This window comes from Ceratotherium simum, chromosome 19 (assembly GCF_057802395.1).
Source record: "Ceratotherium simum simum isolate JZ-2026a chromosome 19, ASM5780239v1, whole genome shotgun sequence".
NCBI lineage: Eukaryota > Metazoa > Chordata > Mammalia > Perissodactyla > Rhinocerotidae > Ceratotherium > Ceratotherium simum.
In genome coordinates this window covers 8,742,419-8,758,655 of record NC_141918.1, presented here as the reverse complement: position 1 = coordinate 8,758,655, position 16,237 = coordinate 8,742,419, and the positions used below count along the sequence as shown (strand labels likewise).

Here is a 16,237-nt window from a genome sequence, read left to right as displayed (position 1 = left end):
ATGTTATTATAAAGACTAAATGAGTATATGTGAAAGAGTCTGATAACGTACAAGATGCTATGCAAATTTTGTTTCTGCGCCAACGATGATCATGGTAGGGCTATTTTAATAAATGGTCACTAAGTTGAAAAACTAGAATGGTAAGGAAACATCCGTATGATATGAGGAAATGGGGAATCTTTACAGAAAAATCTGGAGAAAGTGTTAGATATTTTCGTTAGATATTTTCAGAAGAGCTCAGGTTCTGAAGAGTAGATTTCACTCAGTTTAAAGAACTTTTTTGAAGTAAGTCTCCCTGTTACTGGAGTTTTTCAAGCGAAGACCATGCTGTCACGTGTTAGGAATATTGCAGGGGGGCTTCATTCCTCTCAAGTCAGTGTCTACTCTGAGGTTCTATCATTGAAATCTTACACATTTTCAGAGTTGGGTAAAGATTCCTGGTTACTGATTCTAAGGTCTGAGAGGTACTAATGATGATAGTTCTGTAACAGGATACAAATAGCAGATAATGATCTATAAGCTGATTCTTAAAAAAGTCATGTAGCAGATATTTATTAAGCACTTACCATATTGCAAGATGGTGTGTGCTAGGTACCGAGGCATTTTTTAAAAGCCATCTGTAGTGTTTTATTGCTTGAACATATAAGATTCTGTTCTGTTTTCAATCATTCTTTCACCTTTTAAATGTAGTGTGTCAATCTTGATCTTCCCAGATCTGGTAAGGAAGGTGATAAAATGTTAACATTGCCCACTACCTATGTTCTTGTTATTCCAACTGATTTAGTTTCCAATTTTGTTGGAACTTTTCCTCATAGACTTTAATTCTCCAGGATAGAGTCAAAATGTGTTGAAATGACCGCCTAAAAAAAGAAAGGGAAAATAGATCACCTAGTACAAAATATGTTTTTGCATCCTAGGCTCTAAGGATAAAATATGTGGTTAGATGAGTAATGTATCTGAACCTTAATGCTATTTAAACATACGGATGAGTGCATTGTGTGTATTTTGTGTATTTAAAATTGAGATTTTTGTTTGAACAGTGTCTTTCATTTGGTGTACTTCATGGTGGTTTATCATAATAGACTACTTTAAATCATCTGAAATAGCAAGACATATGAATTTCAACAATAACTTCCCCAAGGCTAGAGAAGTCAGCGGGAGCTCAAATTGCTAGGTAGACATTTTTTTTTCAAACTCATATGCAAGTGTAAAACTTTTATGAGGTTGCTTTAACGAGGCCCTTTGGGATTTAGGGTTATTTATCTAAGCTCTTATTAAAAATGAAAACTTTTCTATGTTTAGCCCTGTAAAGCAAAACTGATCCTAACAATACTGTAAGCTGGAAGAATGAATACTGTTCTGCAGACTGACTCAAAAATAAAGTTAGAAGACTTTGGGGCTAGTGTCTTCAGCACTGACATTATGGTAATGGGATAGTGACAGCAGAGCCAGTATTTCAAAATCCTCTAATTAAAAAAACTCAGCTCTGCTATGCTGGTAACTTAGAGTTTGACATGACTTATTAAAATGATAGCTAGCCCCAGAGCCGTGTTTCACAGAGCACTCTAGTGTCTCCACTGGAGTCGACCTGCCCCAGGTGTGTGTTGCCTGGTTCAAGGTGTGTGAACACCTTTTCATTTACGGCGCCTGCACTTGTTGAAGTATATCTTTGGCTTCCGCCCTCCCCTGCTGAGAAGTGGGGCATGGCAGAGAGGTCGTTTCAAAGATTAATGTGCCAGTATCACTCTGTACGTAACCCAGCGGAAGAGCTAGAGCTGCTGCAGGAAAAATTTTGTAATCTTGAAACGTGTTCAGCTTCTTTGTAGGTATGTTCTGGTGTGATGAGTCTGGGTCCTGCAGTAAATCTATTCTTAGACAGACCCTGGGAGCTAGGGTTTTAAATTATCTGTAATGTAGTACAATTTTAGGGAGTAAGGATATTATGAGGGGAGAAAGCAAATGTTACAAAATCAGGGTCAAGATCTTTTGCAGACTTGAAGAGCTTATCAGAGTCAATTTAGCTTGGGTGTGTCCCATCGAGTTGGCAAAAAATATAAGATGAGGAGGTGAGTGGATAAATGGATTAATGCATGGATAGACAGGTTGGGTAGAGAGATGGATAGACAGATAAAACTACTTACTCATTATTGATAATGTGATTGTTGGTGAACAGGTTCTATGCTACAGAGTAAGTATAAAAAAATTGGACAAACAGACATATCTGAATGAGATCAAAGTGACAAATGCAGAATTTTGAAAACATTTATAAAATGACCAAAACTGAAAACTGTTAGCAGGAGAGCACTTTTGGATTGTTTTTAAGAGTCTTAGTTCAACAGTTAACCTTAATAGTACGAATGTAAGTCATTGGAAATAATATATCACTTAGTGGAGTCTGGAGACTTCTGAGTTACCACCTCTGTTTCACAGGAAGTGACAATGTTTCCGAGACAATGGAGAGGAATAAGAGTGTAAAGCACACAGATGACGTTCCTAAGGTGGGAAGTGCAGAAGCACAGCTGGCAATTATGGTTAGAGTATGAAGGAGACAAAGGGCAAACACCAAGAGAGGTGATGATGGCAGAAATATTGGCTGAAGGTCAGAGGTAGAGGCAATGCAAGTAGAAAAATTTAAACGGGTTGGGAAATGTCAAAGTGAACTTAAGTTTAGGAACTTCTATTCTGAAAGAATCTCAAAGCAGTTGCAAATGGGAGGATGACTGTATGTACACTTGGTTTTAACTCTTCAACTTGAGCAGCTGTTTTAACAGTTGAGTTGCTAGGCACTGTCAGGAATAGAATATTTTAATTTTGGAGAAACTCAGCTGTTAAAACAGCTGTTTGGTCTGATTAGACTTAAGCTGGCTCTGCTTAGGTTGCAAGACCTAACGAGGTCACAGCACCAGGCAGATTGGCTATTAGGATGATTTTATTGGACATAACAAAAATATGAACGGATGCTAGGTTGAATGTTAGTTTGGACGCTGATTTTCCAAAGAAGCCACATTCCCTGCTTTGTTTTGGCAAAGTGCTGAGGCAAATAACGTGGGCTTTTACCTTGTTCCAAGTTCGTGGAAATTACTTGAAATAATTTTGCCTTATATTCCTTGGATATGAGCTTTTTCCCTGGCACTTAAAAAAAAAAAAAAGAGGCTCCCTAATTCTATTAACTTCTCTTTATCGTCTCTTAATAATAGATAATATACCTGCTCAAGTCACCTCAAGTAGTCATTTGTATTATTTATTTTGTATTCTTTGTTATCTAAGTAAAGAATCCTATTAATGGCAACCGCCAAATTTGTCAATTGTTAGGCAACATATTTTTAATATCTAGAACAACTTGAGTGAGGCTCACAATGATAAAATTCTTGAATTCCAGATTTACCATCTCAAGTACCTTTTTTCATGGAAAAGACTACTGATTAGGTTAGTTTCAGGTAAATTAAAGATTTAAGGTACTTGTTAAGATGATTTCTTGCATAAAAACTAATTTTACTTGATATAATGTTAATACATAATTTAAACATTCAAAAATAGGTTTCATTTTATATATTTTGAAAATGAAAATAGCTTTAGTTTTTATGTGACCACCAAAATAGTCATATTGACTGTGAACATTTGAAAGAATACAGGAAAATACAGCAAAAGAGAGCAAGCAGAATTCTTATAATCTTGGTCTCCACTGAAAACTGCTTTTAACGTTTTGGCACTCTTTCTTGCATATATCTCTTTATGTACATATATACACAAAAATATGGTAAGAAATTTAATTTTACATAAATTAATTTTAGCTATATGTGTTGTTATTTATTTTGCTTTTTCTTTTGTCAAAATATTGTGACTATCTTTCCATGTCAATGTAGATCTACAATCATTATTTAGGTCTTGATTTTAGGGGTTTCGTGCTTTGAAGCAGTGACTTATTTTTGCTAGTTTCTAAAATTCAGTGTTTAAGTAATTAGAAAGCAGAATTGAAGATGATGTTTGGGATGTTAATAAAAGATGAACTCAGGTATCAAAAGTATAATTTTGCTGCTTTCATTGAAAGATATACATGTTTATTTTATTAACTAAAGCAAATTTATATGTTTTGAACATTTGTATCAATAATTTAACAAAAAATACTTTGCCTATAAATGAAATATTTTTATTTTAAAATAAAAAATAAATAAGTTTTTTTAGTTGGATTATCAAGAAATATTGTTTTGCTTTCTTCCTATTTCCTGAGCTAAAAAATGCAAGCTTTCCTCATTTTAACATTCACCAAAAGTTTCTCATTATAGTGTGAGTTGGTTCAGAAGATGACAATATTTTTATATTCACAGTATGATGTATTGCTGTTAAAAAAAAAGGGACAAGTTAGCTTTTCTAACACTGGTAAGTTCAAGTGTTTAACTATCTTTCACCAGTTTCTGAGAATAACTTTATTTATTTATTTATTTTTAATTTATTTTTTGTGAGGACGATCAGCCCTGAGCTAATAACCGTGCTAATCCTCCTCTTTTTGCTGAGGAAGACTGGCTCTGAGCTAACATCTATTGCCAATCCTCCTCCTTTTTTTTTTTTCCCCCAAAGCCCCAGGAGATAGTTGTATGTCATAGTTGCACATCCTTCTAGTTGCTGTATGTGGGACGTGGCCTCAGCATGGTGGGACAAGCAGTGCGTCAGTGTGCGCTGGGGATCTGAACTCTGGCCGCCAGTAGCGGAGCGCGCGCACTTAACCGCTAAGCCACGGGGCGGCCCCTGAGAATAACTTCAAACTCATCTAGAGTACTGATTTCTTGAGTAGCCCACATTTAACACCCTTCTCCCCCAGTTATACCACATAACCATTCAGGCATGACTACCCACATTTTAAGTGTCTTTTTCATACCTAGGTACCAAATATTGAGAGTAGCCTCTCCAAAATGAATGCAATGTGGAATAGTGAAAGCCAGCTATCAGAGATAGCTCATTTCAAGGGTGTGGTTGCAGGGAAAGAGAAGCTACGTATTTAATAATTTTTTTTAAAATCGTGGCCTTTGGAGGTTTCATTGAAATTCCTCTTAGGTTCCAAAAGCTTCCATTTAACAATATTTGGTTCTGCCTTGGAAAAATTTAGTCAGATATTTCCCTCTTTGACTTAAGACACTCTTCTAGGGGATGCTTCTTAATCCATAAAATCTTTGAATAAAACTTTGGAGCATATTTGCCAGTGTCTATAATCAGATCTCCTTAGGGTCAGCTAATGGGTAAATGATAGATATCAAATTTAGGAGACTGTCTGGCCTGACCTGATAGATTTTATTGTTTATATTTATTTTATGAAGGTACACATGAATCAAATTGTTACAGGGGAATTGAATTTAAGTTGGTAGAAATAAATTTTCTCTATGCTAGATAATTTGGAAATTGATTCTCTTGCCTGCCTGAAATGGGTGTGGCCAGCTGGGCTTTCCCTCTCCCAGAGTTACATTTACATGTGACTTCACAAAGGGTCTGAAGTTTCAAACATGAAGGCGTTTTCTAAAATCAAGGATTCTTGCACAAGGAACATGAGTAAGTCAGTGATGTTGGCATTTGGATTCTCATCTCCTCATGGAGGGACAGAATCTTTAGTCATTGGGATTTGTCTTCTGATGATTCAGAGAGAGCCACTTGTGACTTAGGGTTGTGCAATTCAGTTACTAATACCTAAGATAGGCCAGGCCTAATTCATCTGAACCAAATTACACCATTGCCAACTGCCCTCTTGTGAAGGAAGAGTGTGTGGATTTCCCAGAGAAGACCATCTGAGAGTGGACTTAGCAAGAGGTGTAAAGAGAAGCCTGGGATACTGGAGATGGTGGTATTCCACACAGGCAGGGAAGAGTAAGGTTGGATGTGGTGCAGAGCACCAGGATACACCCCCTTCTGCAATCGTGGGCTGATAGAGCTTCAGTAGGTCACCTCTCTGTTTTCTGCTGAGACCAAACATGGTTTCACAGTACTCTCAATGCAGCACTGCCAACCAATTTGAATTGAAAAATGAAGAAAACCTATTTGTTATACCGGGTATAAGAAATAATAAAAGAAAAATCTTAAACCCTTGCTTTATACTTTATGCTCATAAACACTTTTCCATCCACATTGGCAAAGGACTGAAACTGTGGGGTAGAGTGGGTAGTGTTGATTAATGAAAGTGTGGGCCGAGTTGGCCCCCTGATGGGACAGGAACCTAGTGATGCCCAGTGTGAGGTTTACTTACGAGAATGTTACTAGAGTGGATCTAATTTATTATCCCAGCCCTCACACGTTGACTTCTAGTTACTCAGGAAAGTGATTAAAGGATTGGAAGTGCATTTCTCAGCCTCCTTTTTAACTGATTTCCTCTGGTAATGGAATGTGGTAAAAATGTGAGCCAGGAGACCTTTTCTTTAAAAACTCCTTGAAAACTTTTCCTAAATGGTTACACTTATTAATATGCTAACACAAATGTTACGATATATAATTAGCTAGTTTAAAATGGAACTGTTTTTAATATTTTATCAAAATTGGTAAATTAGAAATCAGAGTTTAACCTAAAAATAATGATTCTTACTCTGAGGTGCGTGAATCTTGAAAACATTGTGCTAAGTGAAAGAAGCCAGATAAAAAAGGCACATATTGTATAATTCCGTTTATATGAAAGGAGGGCATGAGGGCACTGGGGAATTGGGTGGTCTGAGAAACACTCAAAATCGTGTGCAAAATTTTCTTTGTATAAATGAACACTGTTGGGAGGAGAGAGTCCATCGTTTTAATCTTATTGTCACAGAGACCTATGACCTTCAAATGTTTTAAAAATCACTACTTGAAAGCCTTTTTAAAAATGAATTTGTATTCTTTGACCTCCTTTTATAAATACATAGGAGTTCTTCCTGTCATAAAGGTTTCTGCCCCCTGCCTATGATGTTTAAAAAGATTTTTTGTTTATTAATATAGTTTTTAAAAATTATAAAACTGTTACGGCTTACGGATTTGTTGTAGTTTCTTAGATTTTCTGGAAAGATTTTTTTTATTGATTTATTTTTTATATTTATGTCTTTAATGCGTCTTGAATTTAATTTTGAATATGGTATAAGATAGGTTTTTAAATTTATTTTCTTCCAAATATACTTTTGTATATTTGAAATTTTCTATGACAAAAAGTTAAAAAAGTCTGAGAGAATAGCTGGCCTCTTTAGATGGACTTCTAATTATTATGTTTCTAATGATATTACTTCTAATTATGGAATTTCTGGCAGGCACGTTCATAGGGTGGGTTCTCTTCTTTAATGAAAGTATTGCCAACCTAATTCCTGTGTGCTCCACAACTGGTATCTTGCATTAATACAGGCATTTAAAAAAGCCAAAATCTTTTATTATTTTTTGGCATGAATTAATACACTTAATTTTGAGATTGCCTTGTTGGTATCTTCATTAAAGCAAAACCACTTTCCCATGCCTTCTAATATGTGGGAGAGAGGGACACTGCCTTTACAAGCTTATACGTCTTAAGGGCAAAATTTGAAAGCAATAGCTTTCAGGAATTGTGTGCCTAAATTTCTTCTCAAGAGCCGTTTAATTCAAAGAGAGCTGAAGAACACTTTTGACATTTGTGATTTTAAAAGCTCAATTTTTTTCTGTAATTTTCCAAGAAAATGCTGTAATTTCAAAGAAATACTGTTCATTACTTAATGAACCTTATTTTGAAATTTATAAGCAGTGGTTGGTATGTACATTTTTCAGGTTCTATTATTATGAATTTGTGCTTTTTTGAACATTTAAATATAATGGAGTAAATATGGCTTGTTAGAACAGATATACCAGTACCTTTAGTTGTTTCAGAATTTTGTGGGGTTTTTTTGTGAGGAAGATTAGCCCTGAGCTAACATCCGATACCAATGCTCCTCTTTTTGCTGAGGAAGACTGGCCGTGGGCTAACATCTGTGCCCATCTTCCTCTACTTTATATGGGGCACTGCCACAGCATGGCTTGACAAACGGTGCATCGGTGCGCGCCTGGAATCCGTACCCTCGAACCCTGGGCTACCGCAGGGGACCGCGCGCACTTAACCGCTACGCCACTGGGCCGGTCTTGTGTGCTTGACACTTCATAAGAATTTTTAAAATTTTGATTCCTTGTCCAAATTATGTATTTAATAGTTGTATGTTTATAATGATTCTAGCACTAAGTTGTGGCCATTTGTCTGTTTTGGTATTTTGAGAGCTTAAATCGATGGACCTATCATTGTTATAGCCTTGAAATTGAATTTTAAAAATCTACAGGTATAAACAATATTATATATATATATATTTTTTGAGGAAGATTATCCCTGAGCTAACATCCGATGCCAATCCTCCTCTTTTTGCTGAGGAAGGTTGGCCCTGGGCTGACATCCGTGCCCATCTTGCTCTACTTTATATGGGACGCCGCCACAGCGTGGCCTGAGAAGCAGCAGGTCGGGGTGCGCCCAGATCGGGCCTGTGAACCCCCGGGGGCCCCAAAGCGGAGCCCGCACACTTAACCGCTCCGCCACCGGGCAGGCCCTAAATAATATTATATTTCAATAGCTTTAAGAGGCTATTTGCTTTCTTAGGTTCTTGTAGGGACTTAAGAGTTCAAAAGAAGAGTCCAAATCAACTACTAAAATATGAGAAACTTGAGATTTAAATTAACTATTTTCATCTTAAGGTCTCCCATACCATATTATTTTTTCTTCTCTATGCAGTATGTTGGACTCATCTGAAATAGTTTAATTTTTGGTAGAGTTGCTACATCATCTCTATTTGTCATTTTCTCTTGTTACATTACACAACCTCTATGTTTCCTAGAAGACTGTGTCACCTTTCTATTTTCTCAAGTTCTTTTCTTGATATTGATTGGCGTTTGAACTCATTCTCAATTTCACCATTTTTATTAGAAGTTATGGGAAGTGACTTTTTTCCCCCTTCTCGTTGCCCCTTTAAAAATAGATAGGCCACAGTTGCTCCTCTAGGGAACTTTGTCAAGGCAAAAGTTGAGAAATAAAGATGATGCGTCCTTTGCTTGCATGCTGGTCTCCTAGACGAAGGTCGCCTGGCTGGCATCTCTGGTCTGCTAGGAGAGCTTTCCTCTCCCAGTGCTTTAAAAAATCACAGAGATAGGTTTCAATTGATGTTTAGTTCCTTGTTCCTTTTGAAGTGTCTTTCTTGTTGGTTTTATAGTGGAAGATTACTGATTTAGGTCTAATAGTCTATGATGTCTTTGCAGGAAATATGAGAAATAATCCAAATTTTGGATTATTATAATGTTTCTTAAAATGTTTATATCATTAACAGAAATTTTTATTGATATTTAGGCTGTAGGTGGATAGTCGCAAGTATCACCACTGGCTTAATCTAATACGTGCCCTAAATTCCACATAAGGAGTTCGGCAATTGTTTTAAGATAAACTGAATTTTAAGTATGCCAGACCATTTCTCCCTCTTTCCTTCTTGTTCTCTTTTCTTTATTTCCTTCTTCCTAAAATAAAAAAAATACAGTGTGAAAACATTAACTGAGGTTTTGGAGAAAAGTGTTACCCGTAGTTCTAACTTTCCAAAACAACCATTTTCATTTTTCATGTATTTCTTTCTTTGTCCACATTTTTGGAGGTTTCATGTGATTAAAATAATGTTTTATGTGCTTAAAATTATAGAGAAAATTTATAAATCTTAACATTAAAAAAATAAGTCGTGGGGCAGGCCCGGTGGTGTAGTGGTTAAGTTTGCATGCTCTGCTTCAGCGGCCTGGAGTTCGCAGGTTCAGATCCTGGCGTGGACCTGTTCACCGCTCATCAAGCCATGCTGTGGTGGCATCCCGTATACAAAATAGAGGAAGATGGGCACAAATGTTAGCTCAGGGCTAATCTTCCTCAGCAAAAAGAGGATTGTCAAGGGATGTTGGCTCAGGGCCAATTTTCCTTACCCCCCCCCCCCAAAAAAAATAATTCCTGAGGCTAATGAAAAATATACTGTGGGAAAAGAAAGGACAGGATGAATATTAGAAATCTGAGCATTGTTAGGTCCAGCTGGGTGACTAATTTCAAAAAGAAAGTTGTTCAATTATTAAAAAGAGAGGTGTTCTGGGGCCGTCCCAGTGGCGCAGTGGTTAAGTTCGCACACTCCACTTTGGCGGCCCGGGGTTCGCAGGTTCGGATCCCCGGCACAGACTGATGCACCACTTGTCAAGCCATGCTGTAGCAGCATCCCATATAAAGTAGAGGAAGATGGGCATGGATGTTAACCTGGAGCCAATCTTCCTCAGTAAAATGTGGAGGATGGGCAATGGATGTTAGCTCCGGGCTAATCTTCCTCACCAAACAAAAAAAAAAAAGAGTTGTTCTAAGATATCTGAAATTTACCCCATTTTTTGCCTTTGGGCTTTTCAGTTTTTTTGGATAGAATTTGTTCAAAAATATCTAGTATACTTTTGCCTTGTTTGTGGTATAGTAAAAAGAGAATGAGATTTAGATGGAGAGGATCATGCTTGTTTCTTTTCCATCACTTACTGACCCTGTGATCAGGACAACTTCCTTCACCTTTCTGAGCTTCCATAGGGATAAAAATTTTTGAATCACAGAATGCTTTAAGGATTAGATTGAAAATGCCAATGTGGATTCACATAAAGTGCAGTTGTTTGTAATTACCTAGAGAGATGAATAACATGTATCACTAATTGTATCTTTTCTTTGTGACTATGGTTATCATTAGTGTAATGAATATCCTTTTGTGTAAATTTTGGTGGTTTGCTACATTGGGTAGGTTCTGTATGAACTCCAGGGTCTTGTGCGGAAACTAGGCTTGCCCAAGAGTGTGTGCCCAAGATCACTGGCTGGTGAGTGACAAGGCAGAGCTCATGTATTTTAACTTCTATTTGAGTGTCCTTTTGGTAGATCACTCCATAGCCATTTAGCAGCATGTTGACACCTTTAAGCAGCGTTTCAACACTCCTTTGTCTGCACCAGAAATCACATCAACATCATGATGTTAACTTGTTTCTGATTATAAAAATAACACTTGGAAAATAAGAAAGCATAAAGAACATGTAAAAAACAGGTTATTTTTTCCCTCTAATGGAAATAACCATTTATATTTATTGTATTGCCTCCTAATCTTTTTTCTCACCGTAAAACTGTTTTCGCTTACCATGACGTACAAGCTAAAGAGTTAACAAACAGAGAAATAGCATTAGCAGATTCAGTTACTAAGGTGGTTACTACTTGTGGCTTGCATGGAGAGGACAATGATATGTATAGTGTCCTCAGTGATCAGTGTGGTATAGTGGGGAGAGTACAGGCTTTGGATTGGGGTTGACCTCAGTGAATCCTGGTTCCATCACCCGCTAGCTGTGTGATGTTGGACAATCGTGTAACCTCTCTGACTTTTGGTTTCCTAAACTTTAAAATGGGATGAACAATGCCTACTGTTCAGGGATGCTGTAGGATTAGAGACAATGGCTAGGATCTGTCTGGATGTGTTAGGTAGGAGATAAACCATAGTCAGAAGAAACCTTAGGCCTAAGACTTATAAAATTTAAGCATGCATATGGATAGCATGTTATAGCCATAATAAACTAAGATAACTCTGTTCTAAAAATATTTATTTATATAATTTGCTATTTCCCCTTTCTCTTGCAAACATATTACTGCCAAAAGAGGAGTAGAAAATGATGAAAAAGTGACACTGCCTCAAAGATGATCTCTACGCTGGCAGAATTCTTAGTTATGAGCTCCAGCAGGCCCCAGTCCAGGTTGCAGTGTTAACTTCATCTTGGGGAACCTTTACTGAAGGTCTGCAGCAGGATGGGCCTGGGTTAGGTTGTGGGAATTCACAGATAAGTTCCCAAGGGGCATTCACAATCCTGGGCAGGGTCAAGTGACCTCTGCTGCAAGAGATCCAATTCAGAAAAAGCGAAAACCTTATCAAGGCCCTTAAAAAAAATCAGAACGAAAATAGCTTTAGTGAGCCCTATCGTGGGTGGTGAGGTAGAGGGTATAAATTCTGAAAACTTAAATTGTTTATTGAATATACAAATGTAAGTGAACATTTGATATTTCTTTTAGCATGTGAAAGGTTAATACCTGGGTGTGTCTGAGGAACAACAGCACTAATCTAATCTTTATTTCCACATTAGTCTGCAAAGTTAGAGGAATCCATAGGCTATGCTTGCTCAATCTAATCTAGGATGAGTCAGCCGTGTAGACACAGCCCAAAGAAGAATCCAAGTAGGGTGGTGGTAAGTGTTATAATAGATACGAGCATGGTATTAGACAAGTAGTTAATTCTTACAAGGGCAACAGATTCTCTAAGGAAATGATACTCAAGTGGGTCTTGCAGGAATGATCAGAAGTTCACCAGAAAGGATAACTGTATGAGCAAGACACAGGGTGTGTAGGGTAATGTGGTTCAGAGAATGGAAAATAACTGTGTGGTTTGTGGAGAGCGTAAGGAAGGTGGTGGGGAGAACGAGCTTGAAGCCACTGCACTTAACACGACGTTTGACTTTTATCAAAGACAGCAAGATTTTTATTTCCATTTCAGAGAAATGTAGAGCATGTTATATAATTAGTAAATGCAGAAAGAATAACGTAGCCAATCAATGTAAAATAACAATTTTTAAAACACAGAAAAGGCACTCAGATGTGCCCTTGCTAAAAACAGACCATTTTTTAGGAAAGTGGACAGTGTCCTATTCCAGTCCATCCAGTGGGCAAATGCTTCAAAGAAGAGTTAAGTCCTCGCCACACATCAGAACTATATCGGCTAAGAACCTGATGGATGACACAGCTAAACCATCTGCTATGACCCGTCACGTAAAGGGTTAAAATCCATTATGCCCTTGACCACTGGTGCTCTCTAACTTTCCAGAATTCACCACAGATTTGGTTGAAGATACCTTTACAGAGAGAAGTTTATATAAATGGCAAATATCTCTTTAAAAATTAGGACAGTGATAAGAGACACTTTGGTAGGGGCACAGGCAGGAAATACCCAAGTAAATAGAAGAGATGATAGCATAAGTCTCGTGCTGTTCTTGTTATGCTGTTTTCTCACAGTGATTCCTTGATTTTTCCCTTTGCTTGAAGCACTAGATGGGAAGTCGGGAAACCAGGATTCCAGACCCAGCCATACCGTTTTCTGAACATCCACCTGATCTCAGACAAGTCCCTTGACTTCTTTAGGCCTCAGTTTCCTCATCTCTTGAATGAAAGGATTTTCAAATAGGTTCCACAGGATGTAGCAGAGATCCTTCAAGGGCCACTCTGGGAGATGAAGGGAGGTCTCCTTCCACCCTCCCCTTCTGATGGAGCAGCTTTGCTTTTATTTGTATTATAAACGGGAGCTTTTGCAAGATTTTTTTTTTTTTTTGGTATGGAAGATTCACCCTGAACTAACATCCGTTGGCACTCTTCCTCGTTTTATTTTTTATTTTTTTGGCTTGAGGAAGATTAGCCCTGAGCTAATATCTGTGCCAGTCTTCCTCCATTTTTTGTATGAGGGATGGTCTGCCCCCGGGATCGAACCCGCGAACCCAGACTGTCAAAGCGGAGCAAGCGGAGCAAAGCACTCAGCCACAGGGCTGGCCCCACAAGATTTTTTGATAAAACGATTCCATCACTTTCTAAAAGTTTGAAAATCACTGAACTAGAGGACATATCCAGCTCAGAAGCAATTTCCACATCTGTAGAATGGGGCCAATGGTAGCTCCACAGCCATCTGAGGGTGGAACAAGATATTCCGTATAGGACAGGGCGTGGAACGTAGGGAGCATTTGCTGTGTCAGCTGTCATCCCCTCCTGCCCCAAATAGGTCCCTCACAAGTAAGACTGCATTTCATCTGACTCAGACTTTGAGTACAAAATGTGACCTGAAAAAATTGCCTAATCTACCTGTTTTATACCAAAAACACTATAAAAATGTCTTAGACACTTACTCTGTGAATTTTTAGTACTATAACTATTTTATTTCTATTTTTTGTACATTGCTTTTTCCTCCCACAACTGAAAGTTTTCTTCTACATCGGATTTTTGAAATAATTATGACCAGACACAATTATGAAATTGCACATATCAATATGTGTTTCAGTCTTGCCCGCTTGTGGGAAAGTGACATCAGCGTCCACCCTCTAACCCTGCCCTCTGCTACCTGCCTGGAGCTGCTGCTGATACTATCGAGGAATACCGCCGCGCTGCCTCCGTCCCTTCGCTGTATGAATTCCTTTCAGGTAAGGAACTGCTCCTTTACCGGGGTGTGATTTCTCAGTTTTACTTGTAATTGTTTTTTAAGGATCCTTTCTTTCACAGGAGATAGCCCATGGAAACCACAGTTTCCGATGATGATAATAAAGAGCACAATGTATTGCCTTGTCTATCTCTTTTTAAATAAGTGAACAGAGGCTCAAAATTGATTATGCGTCTCTAACGCCAGGGTTTGTTCTTTTAATCTCTCTTTCCTGCCTCTGAGAGAAATGGCAAGAACATCTGGCAAAGACATTTGTGCATACCACTTCCATTTTCCCAGCTTTGCCCTAGAACAGGGATTTTCAACTGTTATTAGTGGCATTGCTACTGTTAGCTTGCAGTCGAATTGCCAAATGGATGTTTAGCAGTGACGGTGTCCTACCAGCTCTTGGCACCTTTTCCCTTTCTCCCTAGCTGTGCTCCTGATAAAGGACGTGGTCAGAGCAGAATAGCAAATGTGGAGTGACCAGCAGGAAGAACCCTTCCTTTCCTGGTAGTCAGCTAATGGTCACTGAGATGGCAAATGAGAATTAAGATGTTAACTAGACACTTAAGTTGTAACCCTATGGCCAATGAATGTAATTGAACATATCTATGACTCTTGACAGTGGAAAAGTATTCACAAATTCTCTGAGGCCGATGAGAAAGCTACCTGCATTGCTGAGAAATGAGTAAATATGGTTGGTTCTACTTCTGAAAGGTTGCTGGTGTTATCCTAAGATAACTTCTGGATCAGTATAGATTGCTTGCTGCACTTCTGTGGTGAAACAAGATATGTGGATTTTCCTATGATTTATAGCTCAGGAAATTGGTAAAAAATAACTGCTCCAATCTAATTTGCATCCATATTCTCCTGGTAATCTCTTACATTGATTGTCTCTGTGATTTTCTTCCTGATACCAATTTCAGACTTTGGCCTTGTTGTACCCGGTTGTATTTATCCTTACTCAATTATCAACTTCAATCTTGGACTCCCAAAGGGACCTTAGAGAGCATCTTCTCATTTTGTAGGAAAGGAAACTGAGGTCCAGAGAGATGGAGTGAGTTGGCCAGGGAGCACCCAGCGTGGTAGAGACAGCTGGACTCGCACGGCTTGTGCCCAGCTCCCTGTGTCTGCTCCCCAAATTCAGGATTCCCTGAAGTCCTGGGAGGCGGAGGGGTTGTGAGGGTGGGTGGAGGCAGGTTGTATCTACCTTGGAATGCCTACACACGCCTCTTATTTCGTAGTAATTTATAATTATTTTATTTGTATACTGCCCTGAACCAGAAGTGATTTAAAATTCTGTATATCAATCCATATTTCTTCTCAGTTTTGCTCTTTGGATTGAACACTGAATAACATGAAAGTTTGTGTATGCCCACAAACCTAATGGAGGGAGATAAAGAAACTTAACAGTGGTTATCTTCAGGGAGCGAGGCTGGAAGACCATTATTTTTTATTTGACTCTCTCATGTACGGTTTGAAATTTTTATATGATGGGTGAGTGGGGAGAGAGAGAGATGACTCTGACTTCAAGGATTTTACAGCATATTGGGGGAGATGGAGCATTTATCCATGTGTGATATAAATTGAAAATAATTTTATTACAAAATGGCCTCAACTCAAGTCTTAAAGAGATTAAAGGTAAAAGAGTAATCTACACTGGTGTGGGGGATTGGAGAGCAGGCCCAGTCTCTTCTCCAGGCCACAGGGGACGTCTTGCTGCCTCTAAGGGTCTCAACTCAGGCCACGTACACACACGGGCGGGAAAGCCCGGCCTGCTCTTGGTGGCATTAGTGTCCTCTCATAGCACCTTTAAGTCACAGAAGCTCCTAGAGCCATCCGGATGTTGATTCCTGAATGTCCCTCTCGGTGGTACTTCATCTGGTTTCGGTCCATTTGCTGAATATTATTGTCAGGAGCACATACACTTTCCCGATTTCAAAGGTACAGAGAAACTTGGCAGAACTTCATGAACAATGTCTGCTAAAGAGATTTTGTCCCTGCTGCTGCCC

The 16,237-nt window shown here is 38.4% G+C and overlaps 1 protein-coding gene across 1 annotated transcript in view; it reads left to right on the top strand.

The window, feature by feature from the left end:
• UBE3D (ubiquitin protein ligase E3D) overlaps window positions 1-16,237 on the top strand; it is a 150,072-nt gene that overhangs the window by 74,444 nt on the left and 59,391 nt on the right. Inside the window, exon 9 of the mRNA XM_004422065.3 lies at window positions 14,088-14,226. Within this exon, the coding sequence (XP_004422122.2) occupies window positions 14,088-14,226 (139 nt within the window). The remainder of the gene's footprint in view (window positions 1-14,087; window positions 14,227-16,237) is intronic.